General features: G+C 43.4%; 1 protein-coding gene across 1 annotated transcript in view; it reads right to left on the bottom strand.

Moving 5' to 3' along the window:
- Positions 1 to 12,717, bottom strand: part of CHL1 (cell adhesion molecule L1 like) — a 216,737-nt gene that overhangs the window by 100,658 nt on the left and 103,362 nt on the right. The window contains exons 3-4 of the mRNA XM_056852239.1: positions 9,033 to 9,138; positions 2,788 to 2,978 (exon numbers count right to left, since the gene is read on the bottom strand). Coding sequence (XP_056708217.1) covers positions 2,788 to 2,978; positions 9,033 to 9,138 — 297 coding nt within the window. The remainder of the gene's footprint in view (positions 1 to 2,787; positions 2,979 to 9,032; positions 9,139 to 12,717) is intronic.

Raw genomic sequence — 12,717 nt, 5'->3', positions numbered from 1 at the left:
CTGACCGTGAAAGCCTTCGACAATATCTTATACAATTGTTCAACAGTAGCAAAAAGCTCATACAATTTCAAACGTCTGCATAGAGTTACAAAGTACACTGTTCTGTAGTGATGTTTCAAGTCTATTCAAAGCAGCAGTCCTTATTGTGTCCTTAGAGTAACAGATAACATGTTTTTTCAAATTAATCTTGAGTAGCGATCCTTATTGTGTCTGTCAGAGCTCCTTTTCTCCTTTTCTCCAGGTGGACTCTGTTGCCTGGAGATCAGTTGAAATCTCTGTTGCCTGGAGATCAGTTGTAATCCCAGGAGACCCCCAGCCACCTCCTGGAGGTTGGCAACCCTAGGTACACATTTGAGTACAGTGGGATACGGCCAGTGAGTATTAGTTTCAGGGATCTATATGCATTTCTGAACAAGAGGATAATGAAATCCTCCTGAAGGCTACTAGGGTACTGCCTGGATGTGGTTTCCAGAACGTCACAGGCATCAGTTGGATAATGTTAGCGGCATCACAGATTAAAATTAACATAGCTGCACCCCAACATTGACAATCTGCCTGAAAAGATGGGAATTACAAAGGAACTGAAGCTAACTAGTCTGAAGACAAAGTGTTCAGAAGCCTTTTATTAGTTTCACACTCAGCAGGAAGTACTTAGGCTTTGTCCCCTGCTGAGGTGAAACTAAAAATATATATATTAAACGACATGCTATTCAGGAGGTTCCGGATTGTTTCAAGGCGACCAATTAGTTCAAAGCACAGGAAACGTTTTTAACTCTTTTGTCCCTAAGATCAAAACTGCTCACTCCAGCTTCTTTCTGCCCCTACAATTATGAGGTGTGGGGGGAACAGTTTACACGGCCTTCTTCCCATTGCTGTTCCAAGTGAATCGGAAGCCCCCCTGCAACTGTACTTTCAATTCTTAAAAATCCAGAGATCAATCACAGATTCCCCACATGATTTGTAATTTGGATGAGGAACAGCCTTCTACATACTTTGCCTTGAGGCTAGCTAGTTTCAGTACTGGTGTGACCCCCCTCTCTGCAGTATTATGAACACTTGTCTTCTAGAGCGCATGCGAGGACCCAGCCTTCAAAACGAAGGCTAGGAAGCAGCGTGGGCCCTTCACGACAGAAGGCTAATCGCTCTGCCATCCATTTAACGTGGATAGGATATCATAAGACCAGACTTTGACTTGAATCCGGCAGGTGTATCTTACGAAGACTAAAGTACAGTTCGGGGCTCACTTTGCCTTCCACAAAAAGGAAAAAAGGAAAATAATAATAATAACAGCCATCGTCCCTCAGTTTTTGAACTCTTCTAACAGCAGGCAGCTACATTTTATTCTATTGCTAACACCCAAATCCCCTAAAATTCAGCAGAGAACAAACGAAAGGATCGGTTATGTCTTTATGTAGAACTATGCATAGAAAGTAAAAACAAGTCTCCAGAGGAAAAATGAGAAATACAATATTAATACCAAATCAACTCATTTTCTGCTCATTTCTTTCGAGGACAATGTCTTAAATTGCTTGCATATTAATATGCCCGCTGCCTTATTCCCTGGAGAGTGGTGTATGGTGGGAGAGTCAGCAAACTGCAACAAACAGCACATGTTATACAGCAACGGAAAAATACATGCACCCAATCAACCAAGTTTCTTCTATTTTAAGTTATGGTGCATTGGAACTGCAGCTTGAGATCATCACTAGGGGAAAAAATGTTTTGTGGTAAATTTGTATCTCGGGTTTCTTTTGTGATTATTTAGAAGGGTGTCTTTCTTGGTGGTTTTTAGAAGGGGGTGCAAGAGAATTCTGTACAGAAGAGCATGCTGCTACATTGATTTGTTTGTCTGATTTTGTCTGATCTGGATAATAATGGATATTGGTTCTGCTTTATTAACGTGATGTGATAGTCTTTTGTGAACAGCCTTGGGCCCAGTTGGGGAGAGGCAGCCTATAAATATTTAAACAGATAACTAAATAAATCGATTGTGTTTTTAATCAGCCCTTGGGAAAGCAGCTGAACAAATGAAAATGCTGAAGAGGTTCCAAAAACGCATCAGGAGCACAGGGAGTCCTTAGGAAAAATACAGAGTAAGAAGAAGAGTTGGTTATACCCCGAATGGTTATACCTCGGTTGGTTATACCCTGTTTTTTTCTACCTTTAAGGAGTTTCAAACCCGCTTACAATCTCTTTCCTTTCCTCTCCCCACAAAAGGCACCTTGTGAGGTAGGTGGGGCTGAGAGAGTTCAGAGAGAACTGTGACTAGCCCATGGTCACCCAGCAGCCTTCATGTGTAGGAGTGAGGAAACAAACTCGGTTCTCCAGATTAGAGTCTAGTGCTCTTACCCACCACACCATGCTGGCTCTCCCAAGGAGAACCACAGTGAGTTTTAACTTCAGAGAGACAGCTTAGTGTAGGGGTTAGAGTGGCAGACTCACATTCAAATTCCCACCCTGCCATGGCAGCTCACTGGGTGATCTTGGGGCAGTCACTCTCTCTCAGCTTAACCTAAATCACAGAGTTGTCATTGTAATGATAAAATAGAGGAGGGGAGAACAAGTTGTAAGCCATTTCAGGTTACCATTGGGGAGAAAAATTGGGTACAAATATCTACACTAAATAAACAAATCAACTTCTCAGCTGTCCTAAGAAGTTCCTATGAATCCCAAATAAATCCACAAGTTGTGACTAAAATCAAATGCAACCGTGATAACTACAATATTGCACAGCCTTTCTTTTACTACTTGAAATTTGCGTATGACTTAGCAAAGGGAAATGCTCACCTGGAACAATGAGTTCAATTTCCTCTGACATGGTCATTCCCAGCTCATTAAGGGCACAGCAGCGGTATTTTCCTTGGAAAGCGGATATGTTTCCGTGGTTTCGGATAACAAAAGTTCCCGAATTGTTGGATGGAAGTATCCTCGGGTCGCTTAGTAGGTCGAATGGTTTTCCATCTTTTGTCCAGTTAAAACTGAAAAGAACCAAAGTTTAGCATGGAGATATGATGCACTGTAAATATATCTCTAGCACTGACCTGTGATGCACTAGCAGAAATATGCATTGCATATAAATAAACTAGAATTAGGAACTAGTCTTTGTTTTGGGGTACATTGTAGGTTATTCGATGTGACATGCAATGTGAAACCAGGTCTGCAGGTAGGGTTGCCAGGTCCCTCTTCACCATTGGCAGGAGGCTTTTGAGGCAGAGCCTGAGGAGGGTGGGGTTTGGGGAAGGGAGGGACTTCAATGCCATAGAGTCCAATTGCCAAAGCGGCCATTTTCTCCAGGGGCACTGATCTCTATTGGCTGGAGATCAGTTGTAATAGCTGATCTCCAGCTAGTACCTGGAGGTTGGCAACCCTATCTGCAGGCAAGGGCAACAAATGAGAGACAGAGCTAGTTTATGCATTCTAAACTGTATAAATCCAGGCATTGGGATGTATGTCTCAGTGCTCTTCCACAGGGAACAAAAAAAGTCCCTCTGCATACGGGGGGGGGGGGGGAAAGACACGTTAGGAGGAGGAAGAAGCAGCAGCAGGAGTTGAACTGAGACTAGTCCAAGGTCACTCAGCAGGCTGCATGTGGAAGAATGGGGAATTGAACTTGGTTTTCCAGATTGGAGTCTGCCGCTCTAAACCACTATGCCATGCTGGAAGAAGTCATGGCTGTACCTTTCTTCCTGACATCATATAATAGAATCACAGAATCATAGAGTTGGAAGGTACCACCAGGGTCATCTAGTACAACCCCCTGCACAATGCAGGAAATTCCAAACTACCTCCCCCAATAACCCCTACTTCATGCCCAGAAGATGGCCAAGATGCCCTCCTTCTCATGGTCTGCCTATGGTCATAGAATCAGCATTGCTGACAGATGGCCATCTAGCCTCTTCTTAAAAACCTCCAGGGAAGGAGAGCTTACCACCTCCCGAGGAAGCCTGTTCCACTGAGGAACAGCTCTGTTAGAAAATTCTTCCTAATGTCTAATCATGCTAGTTTGCACATGCAAGGAGGTTATTTTTAAGATAGGAAAATCTTTTAAACAGTAATTCTTCATTCGTAGCCTGAAGTGATACATTCCAGGAAAACCATTAGTGCTGGATTCTGCTAAATTAGTGGCCATTGTCCTCTGAGAAAGGAAATTAATGTCACAGTTAGATCTGGGTTTAGATGCCACGTTGTTGCCCAATGCAGGAAGTTAACAACTACCTCCCCCCCCACATCCCCAGTGACCCCAACCCTCCCCCCAACATGCAGGATCCCACAATCAAAGCACTCCCAATAGATGGCCATCCAGCCTCTGCTTAAAGACCTCCAAAGATGGGGACTCCACCACCCTCCGAGGCAGATGTATCTCCACAACATGTTGGGTTGCCAGCTCCATGTTTGGAAGAGATTCAGGAGTGGAGCCTGGGGAGGACAAGGACTTCAGTGAGGTACAGTGCCACTGAGTCCACCCTCCAGGCTTTGAGTCTTGATTTGGGGAGGAACCCAAACAAGGTAATTAGAGAGTTTCTAATTCAGGTTCTCCATGTAAGAAGGGAGAGGCAAAGGAAGGTGATACGAGGTGTTTCAGGGACATTCTGGCTGAATGCTGCTTAAAAGTGATGTCTGAATGTAGCCTAGAATTTGGGCAGCCAAAGGACAAGATCTTCAGAGAAGCACTAGAGCATCTTTAATGGAAAATTAATGACCTAAGACATCTGTAGACAATTAACAGGAAAGATAGTATGTGAAGGTAGGCTTTCTCTTTTTTTAAAAAGCGGTAGAAAGTGGAGGAAAAGATGGGGTAGGGCTTTAGAGACAAAAAATGTCCCACAGAAATGCTCTGATCCAATTCTGATCACTCTATGCTATCTGCAAGTCAATTTAGGACAGAGGCAGTCCTAGATGTGAATTCTTTGTTCAGAACTGCTCGAGTTTTATTGACACTGTGCATCTGTTTCTGCTGCGGGTGAATAAATTTGTAAACCCCTAACACACTAACAATGTCAGAATAACATACTGGACTCCAGTGAGTTAATAAATGTTTTTTTAATATGTTTGGAGAAGCCGTGTCACGGATGGAGCTTTCCAAAGACTTTCTATGATAAAGGCGGTTGTTTAAATGAAAATATATATGGGCTGTTCCTCATAAATGCAAAATAATATGCCACGCTCTGGTTTATGAAAAAGAGAGTTATGAGGAACATAAACATTACCCAAATAAATGGGAAGTTGGTAGATGTTCGTAAAATACTGGGAAGAGGATCGAAGGCACAGTTGTTCAAACTGTTACATGCCTCATATAATTTGCTAAGCCTGCCCAGTGTGAATAAAGGCATGACGCTTCCGTTAGCTCAGTCTCCTCAAATAGAAAACACCAGGTTAGCCTTCTTCTTTTTATAAATGTTTGGTTCACTCATGTGCACACAGGTACTGTGCACCTGTATTTATGCAATGCATCTTTCTTTCTTTCTTTCTTTCTTTCTTTCTTTCTTTCTTTCTTTCTTTCTTTCTTTCTTTCTTTCTTTCTTTCTTTCTTTCTTTCTTTCTTTCTTGCCATTGAGCGTATGGACATGACTGTCCTGCCCAAAGGACAAGGCAGAGAATCTCCTTGTGTGGAGAACAGCGAATGTGCAGTCAAGGACAGTGGGAAATAGGTAGCAGGCTGAAATAATCTACCCCTTGTTCTTCTATGCCCCTTTGCTAACTTGTCAGTCAGTGATCCAAGAGTCACTTTGACAGTTAAGCACTGACATACATCGGGGTAAGCTGTGGAGAGGGGTCTGGAAGTATTGTGCTTTTTACTCTCCTACCCATTGATGCTTTTCTCTATCTCATTACTGAAAGGGAGGAAGCAGGTCACACAGAGATTGCACAGGAATCCCATGCCTAGATAGAATGATATGCTTTGGCAATTCTCCCTAAAAGTCCCACCTCTCTTACTCTACATTTCTGCACGCCAGCCTCCCTGGATTTGTGCTCTAGCCTCCTTGGTTTTGTGTATTGGTCAACCTGTGCTGTGATATATTTTGTCTTTATAAAATGTATGTCAATATATAATAAAGTTCTTTTAAAACAAAGAAAGAAAGAAACAAAGGTCCCACCTCTCGTACAGAGCTCTGAACCAATCCTTGTGGCCTCATACAAATCCAAGTTATTGTCAATCAGTCAGAGTCCATGGAATTCCACTGGATGGGAGGGGTGTGAGCCAGCCTCAATTTAAGAAGGGTGAAGAAAATCTCTCCTCCCCCCCACCCCCCGCAACCTTCAGACAGGGATTTTGATGGGTCTGATTAAGCTTAGCCAGGCTTTTATTTAGTTTTAGATAGGGTTTGGGGTCAGTTTAGAGAAGAAAGCTTGTTGAGACAAATAAGCATCCTGTTAAGGGCCCTACATTCCTAACGTGTGTGTAAAGGTTCTGTGTAAAGGAGCTCTGGGTGGTAAAAGATCAGCCTTGCACCTGCTGAAGTAACCTGTCTGGAGAAAGGGGAAGCAAATCTCCCATCAGAGTTTATTCGCTTTATGTGAGGCTCAGCTACAAAGGAGTTACTCTCATTGGGGGAAAGAGTTTAACCTTTGGGGGGTGACGTTGAGAGCCAGTTTTACTTTATATATTGCAGCCAACCACACAAAACATTTACCCTATTAAATACTTTATTTTCTGTTAAATAACCCTCTGTTGTTAATCTCCCATCTGTGCCTTGTCTGTCCAGTCAAAAATCTAGGAAAAGGTGATTTCTATTTACTTCACAAATAATTACAGCCTTGGTCTAGCAGGTTCCCAAATAAGAGACCTTTAGGGAGCACATGCTTACATACTACCAACCCTTTAATCGAAGCTTGTGTCCCCCTTTTTATTTGATTGTGGGGATTAAAAAATCCATAGAGTGGCCACAGTGGAGGACATTCTTCAGTCCCGAAGGCAGTGGTTTCAGAGTCCCTCTCCTCTCCCCCCCACCATAGCTGCCACGGATGATCTGAAGTGTGAAGCAGAAAGCTGGCCTTGTCACTATATCATGGCCTGATGGTACTGGCACTCCCTGCATACAGGGAGCTCTGTAAACTTCCTTCCATATGGGAAGAGCAGGGTCACACCTGGGAAGCACAGTGTCTGAAAAAGGATACAGTAACATTGAAAGATAAATGGTAGTTGAAACCATATTATGGGACTCCCAAAAGACCCAACAAAGTCATCTATGACAGAAGTGCCATTTAGTTGGTGATGTAAAAAAGCCTACCAACACAGACATTTGAGGATAGGGTTGCCAACCTCCAGGTACTAGCTGGAGATCTCTTGCTATTACAACTGCTCTCCAGCCAGTAGAGATCAATTCACCTGGAGAAAATGGCCGCTTGGAAATTGGACTCTATGGCACTCCAAAAACCTCCCGACGGTGGTGAAGAGGGAGCTGGCAACCCTATTTGAGGAACACGTTCTGTTTCCAAGGAGTTTCCTAAAAATTACCGGCAGCAGAGTCCAGCTAAGCGAGCCAAGCATCTACTTGGTTACACTACAGGGACTTGGCTTGCTCTTAGCAATCAGCAGTGTAGGAGGTGAAAGGCATCATCTCCTAGACCTTGAACTATACAAGGACTTCGCTTGGACCTAGCATCCAGTGTCAGTGGAGAGGGGAATGGGTTACATCCAGGGATCCGTAGGTAAAACGATCAGGAATCTTTCCCTTGTTACCTTCCCTCTAGCCTAGGAAAGTTAATTTGTAGAGTTATATGGTGTGTGTGGACTAACAGTCACATGGTTTGCTTTATTTATTTATTTATTTTACAATTTTCTATGTCACTGTCCACCCATATAGGGTCCCCAAGATAGTGAACACCAAAACATTAAAGCATTTCAACCTCAAAAAAACATTTAAAATAAAGTATATATGAAAGAAACAATTCAATAAAAAACATATAAACACACAGATAACAACACAACCATGAAGGAAGGCCAATCACAGTTATTTAGGGTATTCCAAAGAAAAGAAAACAGCTCTTCACCTGCTGGCAAAAGACAACAGTCGACTCCTGAATCTCCATGGGGAGGAGTTTCATCATTTTGGTGCCATGACAAAAGAGGCCCTTTCTTGGGTTGCCTCAGATGATGGGAGGGCATCTGAAACAGGTCCTCTGAAGATGACTAAAGTGGACAGGCTGATTCATATGGGAGAAGGCAGTCCTTAAGGTATTTTGGCCCCAAGTCACATATTGCTTTATAAGTAAATATCAGCACCTTGAATTGTGCCCAGAAGCAAATTGGGAGCCCGCGTAGATACAACAAGACTGGAGGGATCTTGTCCCTATGACCCACTCCAGTCAACATTCTGGCTGCAGCATTCTGTACCAATTCTAGCTTCTGGACAGTCTTCAAGGGAAGCCCCATGTAGAGTTCATGGCAGTAATCTAATCTAGAGTTATCAGAGCATGCACCACAGCAACAAGATCTTTCCCACCCAGAAAAGGCCACAGCTGGCTCACCAGCCAAAGCTGGTGAAAGACACTCCTGGCCACTGCTGCCACCTGTTTATCTACCATAAGGCCTGGGTCCAGCAGCAGCACCACCCAACTACAAACCTGCTCCTTTAGCGAGAGTGCTGCCTCATCCAGAATAGGAGATATCCCATTTCATGGGTCAAACCTTCCCTCCACTAATAGCAGTTCCATTTTGTCGGGATTAATTTTCAGCTTGTTAGCCCTCATCCATCCCAAAACAGCCTCTAGGCCCCTGTGAACAGTTTCCACAGTTTCTTTGTGATCTGCTGGAAGCATGAGATAGAGCTGAGCGTCATCCGCATATTGTTTGCAATTCAGTTTCTATGTCCACATGACCTCTCCCAGTGGCATGAGTGGCTGAGTTTCTGCACTGAGGAGAGGGAAGGTGGTAAAATCATCCCTCCTGCCTCTTTCATCAACATGATAATATTTCACATATGCTTTATAAAGATAATAATGATTATATTTCATTGCAAATATAGAGCTTTGTAGCAACTAGCAAAATAACAAGACTTTGGGAAATCCTCAAGTTCTCACAAGACACTTACGTTGGTGGCGGGTTTCCTTTCGCTTTGCACTTGATTGTAAACTCTTCATCAAAAGGGAATGCAACTTCAGTAGTTGATTGTTCTGTGATAGTTGGAAGCTGCCGCACTAAAATGGAGACAAGTGATATGATCAAATAAAACATACTGAAAGAATAACTTGGAGAAAATACACAAAATGGTTGATTTCATTTCCACGCCACCACTCTACCCAGTGCTGTAAAAGTCTTGGCTGATAATTTCTCCTTCTTGACAAAACTCAGTGCTTATCCTAACATGGTCTAGATAATTAACAATCCCTTTCAAGTCAATTCTCATTTGCAGGGCAGAAGAGGCAGGCATCAGCACCCCCAGACATCAGGCAGCATTACACAGCAGGCACAATGAAGCAGCTGGTACCCCATGGAAGGAAAGCAGAGTTACATAAGAAGCAAGAAGCTATAGAAGGGGGGAAGTGTCTGGCACCCCAAAACACAGAGATAGCATGGCAGAGCCATCATCCTTACTTTAATCATTGGCACCATTTCCTGTGTGTGTGTGTGTGTGTTAAGTGCCGTCAAGTCGCTTCCGACTCAAGGTGACCCTATGAATGCAAGTCCTCCAAAATGTCCTATCTTTGACAGCCTTGCTCAGATCTTGCAAATTGAAGGCTGTGGCTTCCTTTATTGAGTCAAACCATCTCTTGTTGGGTCTTCCTCTTTTCCTGCTGCCCTCAACTTTTCCTAGCATGACTGTCTTTTCCAGTGACTCTTGTCGTCTCATGACGTGACCTAAATACGATAGCTTCAGTTTAATCATTTTAGCTTCTAGGGTCAGTTCAGGCTTGATTTGACCTATAATCCACTGATTTGTTTTTTTGGCAGTCCACGGAATCTGTAACACTCTCCTCCAACACCACATTTCAAAGGAATCTATTTTCTTCCTATCAGCTTTCTTCAGCTTTCACACCCATACATAGTAGTAGGGAATACGATGGCATGAATTAATCTGGCCTTGGTGGCTAGTGACACATCCTTACACTTCAAAATATTTTCTAGCTCCTTCATGGCTGCCCTTCCCAGTCTCAGTCTCCTTCTGATTTCTTGGCTGCGGTCTCCCTTTTTCCTATCCTTTGCTAATCTTTTAGACAGTGATTATGAATGAGTCAATGTCAACAGTAATATTTCCATTGCAATTTCATTCGTATGGTTAGGCTAAAAGATGGCTGTGCTTGTCTCCTGAGTGGCAAAAACCATGACAGAAATGGTCATAGAATCAACAGCAGGTCCATAAAATCCAGTAACATCCCTGGGCCTCACAAGGAGGGTGTGGTAATTACAAATGATTGACAAATTCTCCTTTCATAAGAACACAAGAAAAGTCGTGCTGGATCAGACCAAGGCCCATCAAGTCCAGCAGCCTGTTCACTAGGAAGCCCACAAAAAAGACTACCGCAGCAGCATACTGCCTGTATTTCACAGCACATAATATAATGGGCATGCTCCTGTGATACAATAGAGTATGCATCATGACTAGTATTCATTTTGACTAGTAGCCATAGATAACCCTATGTTAGCATACGGGCCTGCCCCCCCTCCCGGACGGGATCTGGCAACCCGCTGTGCTGACACTTGACTGCTCCGCTGGCCGCGCACCCGCCCCAAACGCTACGGGACGGCCGCTGCGCGCTCCATAGTCACGGACTCGGCCACTCCTGCAAGCGCCGTGCAGCCAGCAGCTAGGAAGCAGATACAGGGGCAGCTTCCACTGAACCAGAGGGAAGCCATGTTCCAGTATAGGCTCTATTCCAGCTGCAGCCATGTCAGAAGAAGCAGGTGGTCAGGAAATCAGTGTCGAGCACCCCCTCCCCTTGCAACATCCACTGCTTAATGGGCCATCAGCAGCAGTCCAGATGAGTCATTCCACCACAGCAGCCGCAGCGGCCCCAGGACGTTTGCACAGATCTCTCCTATTGTTCCTGAATGTAAATCTCATCAGCAGAGAGATTCCAGCTCATCATGGGTGCTACAGCCATTGGCATTAGAATAGATTTCTAAATTCTCACTACTCCGCCCCGGCAGCCACAGATTAATCCTTTTGTCTCCTTTTGCCACCTGGGAACCTAGGAGGGGTACCACCCCTCTCCCCGCCCCCAGAAAAACAGTATAACTGTGGGAATCCCAGCCCATTATGTCACCTTAGGTCTTTCCTGGCACCTTAGCCGTTACTCTGTTGGTTTGGTTTTGCGCAGCCTAGCCACGCTCCCTCCCGTCTTGCTGGTCAAGCCCACGGGAACCCCTACCCCCATCTCGGTCTTCCTTTTCAATCTGTTTATTAGTCTACGTGAAATTGGACAACACCTCGTCTAGATAAGGTAATATTTGGTCAACGCTCTCCTGCCACATTGGCAAACGTCTCTGTACTACTGCCTGTTATTTCTTAGCCTCTTGTATGTTTGTGTTGCACCATTGGAATGCTTGAAGACATAAACACTGTTTAATTTGGAATCCTTTGTCTGTCTTTATTCAAAGTCTCATTAAACGGATTCTGGTAGAGTTGAGTGCGATCTCGCTATAAAAATACATAGTTACCGATTGCTAAGCTAATTTCCCCAATTATAGAGCAATTCGGGTAACACCTATCCTCCATGAACATATCCTATCACCCTATCACTCAGTATTTGCCAGGATATGGCTTTCAGATTTGAACACAGGGGAGCTTTCCCATCACTACTTTCAGTGGTCTAATTATGTTTTGGAAATACATCACCTTGGGAGTGATGTTTGTCAAAGGCCAAGCCTAGCAACAAGAGAGGGTGTTTTTAATAAATTAATGTAAACTGGCCTCTAATCTGCTAAATTAAACAACCCTGATTTAGTTCACTATTTTTGTATTAGATTTTAAATATATACTTAAGCAAGGGCTACTTGACCTAAATCTTGATATCCATGTAAATCCCTCAGTTAACCAAGTATGAGATCCTTATTCAAACCTTCAACGGGCAGAATGGCCCACTACTATGCAAATCATCTATTTCATGGATCTACTTTTTTTATTATCCTGCTAAAATTAAAGTGTTGTGTGAATCCCCACAAAACCAAACTATAAAAATGGAAATTGTGCCCTGAAGAGTAATTGACCATAATAGAATTACCACTTTGTTATAAATTACAGGAATGTATATTAGGGTTCTGGCAAGACTCTCTTTAAATCCAGTGAACCAGAAAACTCAGTGCTCATACAGAATGTGGTATCTTGCTTCACCATATGGTATCTCATCCCCGTACATATCCAACGGCACCATGCTTTGCCCAGCTTCTTTATAGCCAAACATAATTCATGTTTATTAAAACCATAAAAAAGCTTCATTAACAGAAATTAAGAATCAAATTGAAATGTAGGGTCAAAGAGAGGTCAAATAGTCTGGGATGGTTCTGGGGATTAGGTAAAATGGATGGGCTAGAATTTGGTTCCGTAGTCGTTTATAGAATTCTGATATGGCATTGGACAATAATTTCTTGCCACCCATTCTTCTTTATATCAGGGTGAAACTTCTTTGTTTCCTCAGAAGTTCCACAGAAGAGATTACAGTGTGCACTACACAGATAGTTATGGTAACAGGAAACAGATCATTTATCACATTTATATCCTCCTTCCTTTCATCATGGACCACAAGACGTGGCTGACAAGGGGTCTCCCATTGAGAAAC

The sequence above is a fragment of the Euleptes europaea genome, chromosome 1 (assembly GCF_029931775.1).
Source record: "Euleptes europaea isolate rEulEur1 chromosome 1, rEulEur1.hap1, whole genome shotgun sequence".
In the NCBI taxonomy this organism is placed as follows: domain Eukaryota; kingdom Metazoa; phylum Chordata; class Lepidosauria; order Squamata; family Sphaerodactylidae; genus Euleptes; species Euleptes europaea.
This window is presented reverse-complemented; position numbering and strand designations above follow the sequence as displayed.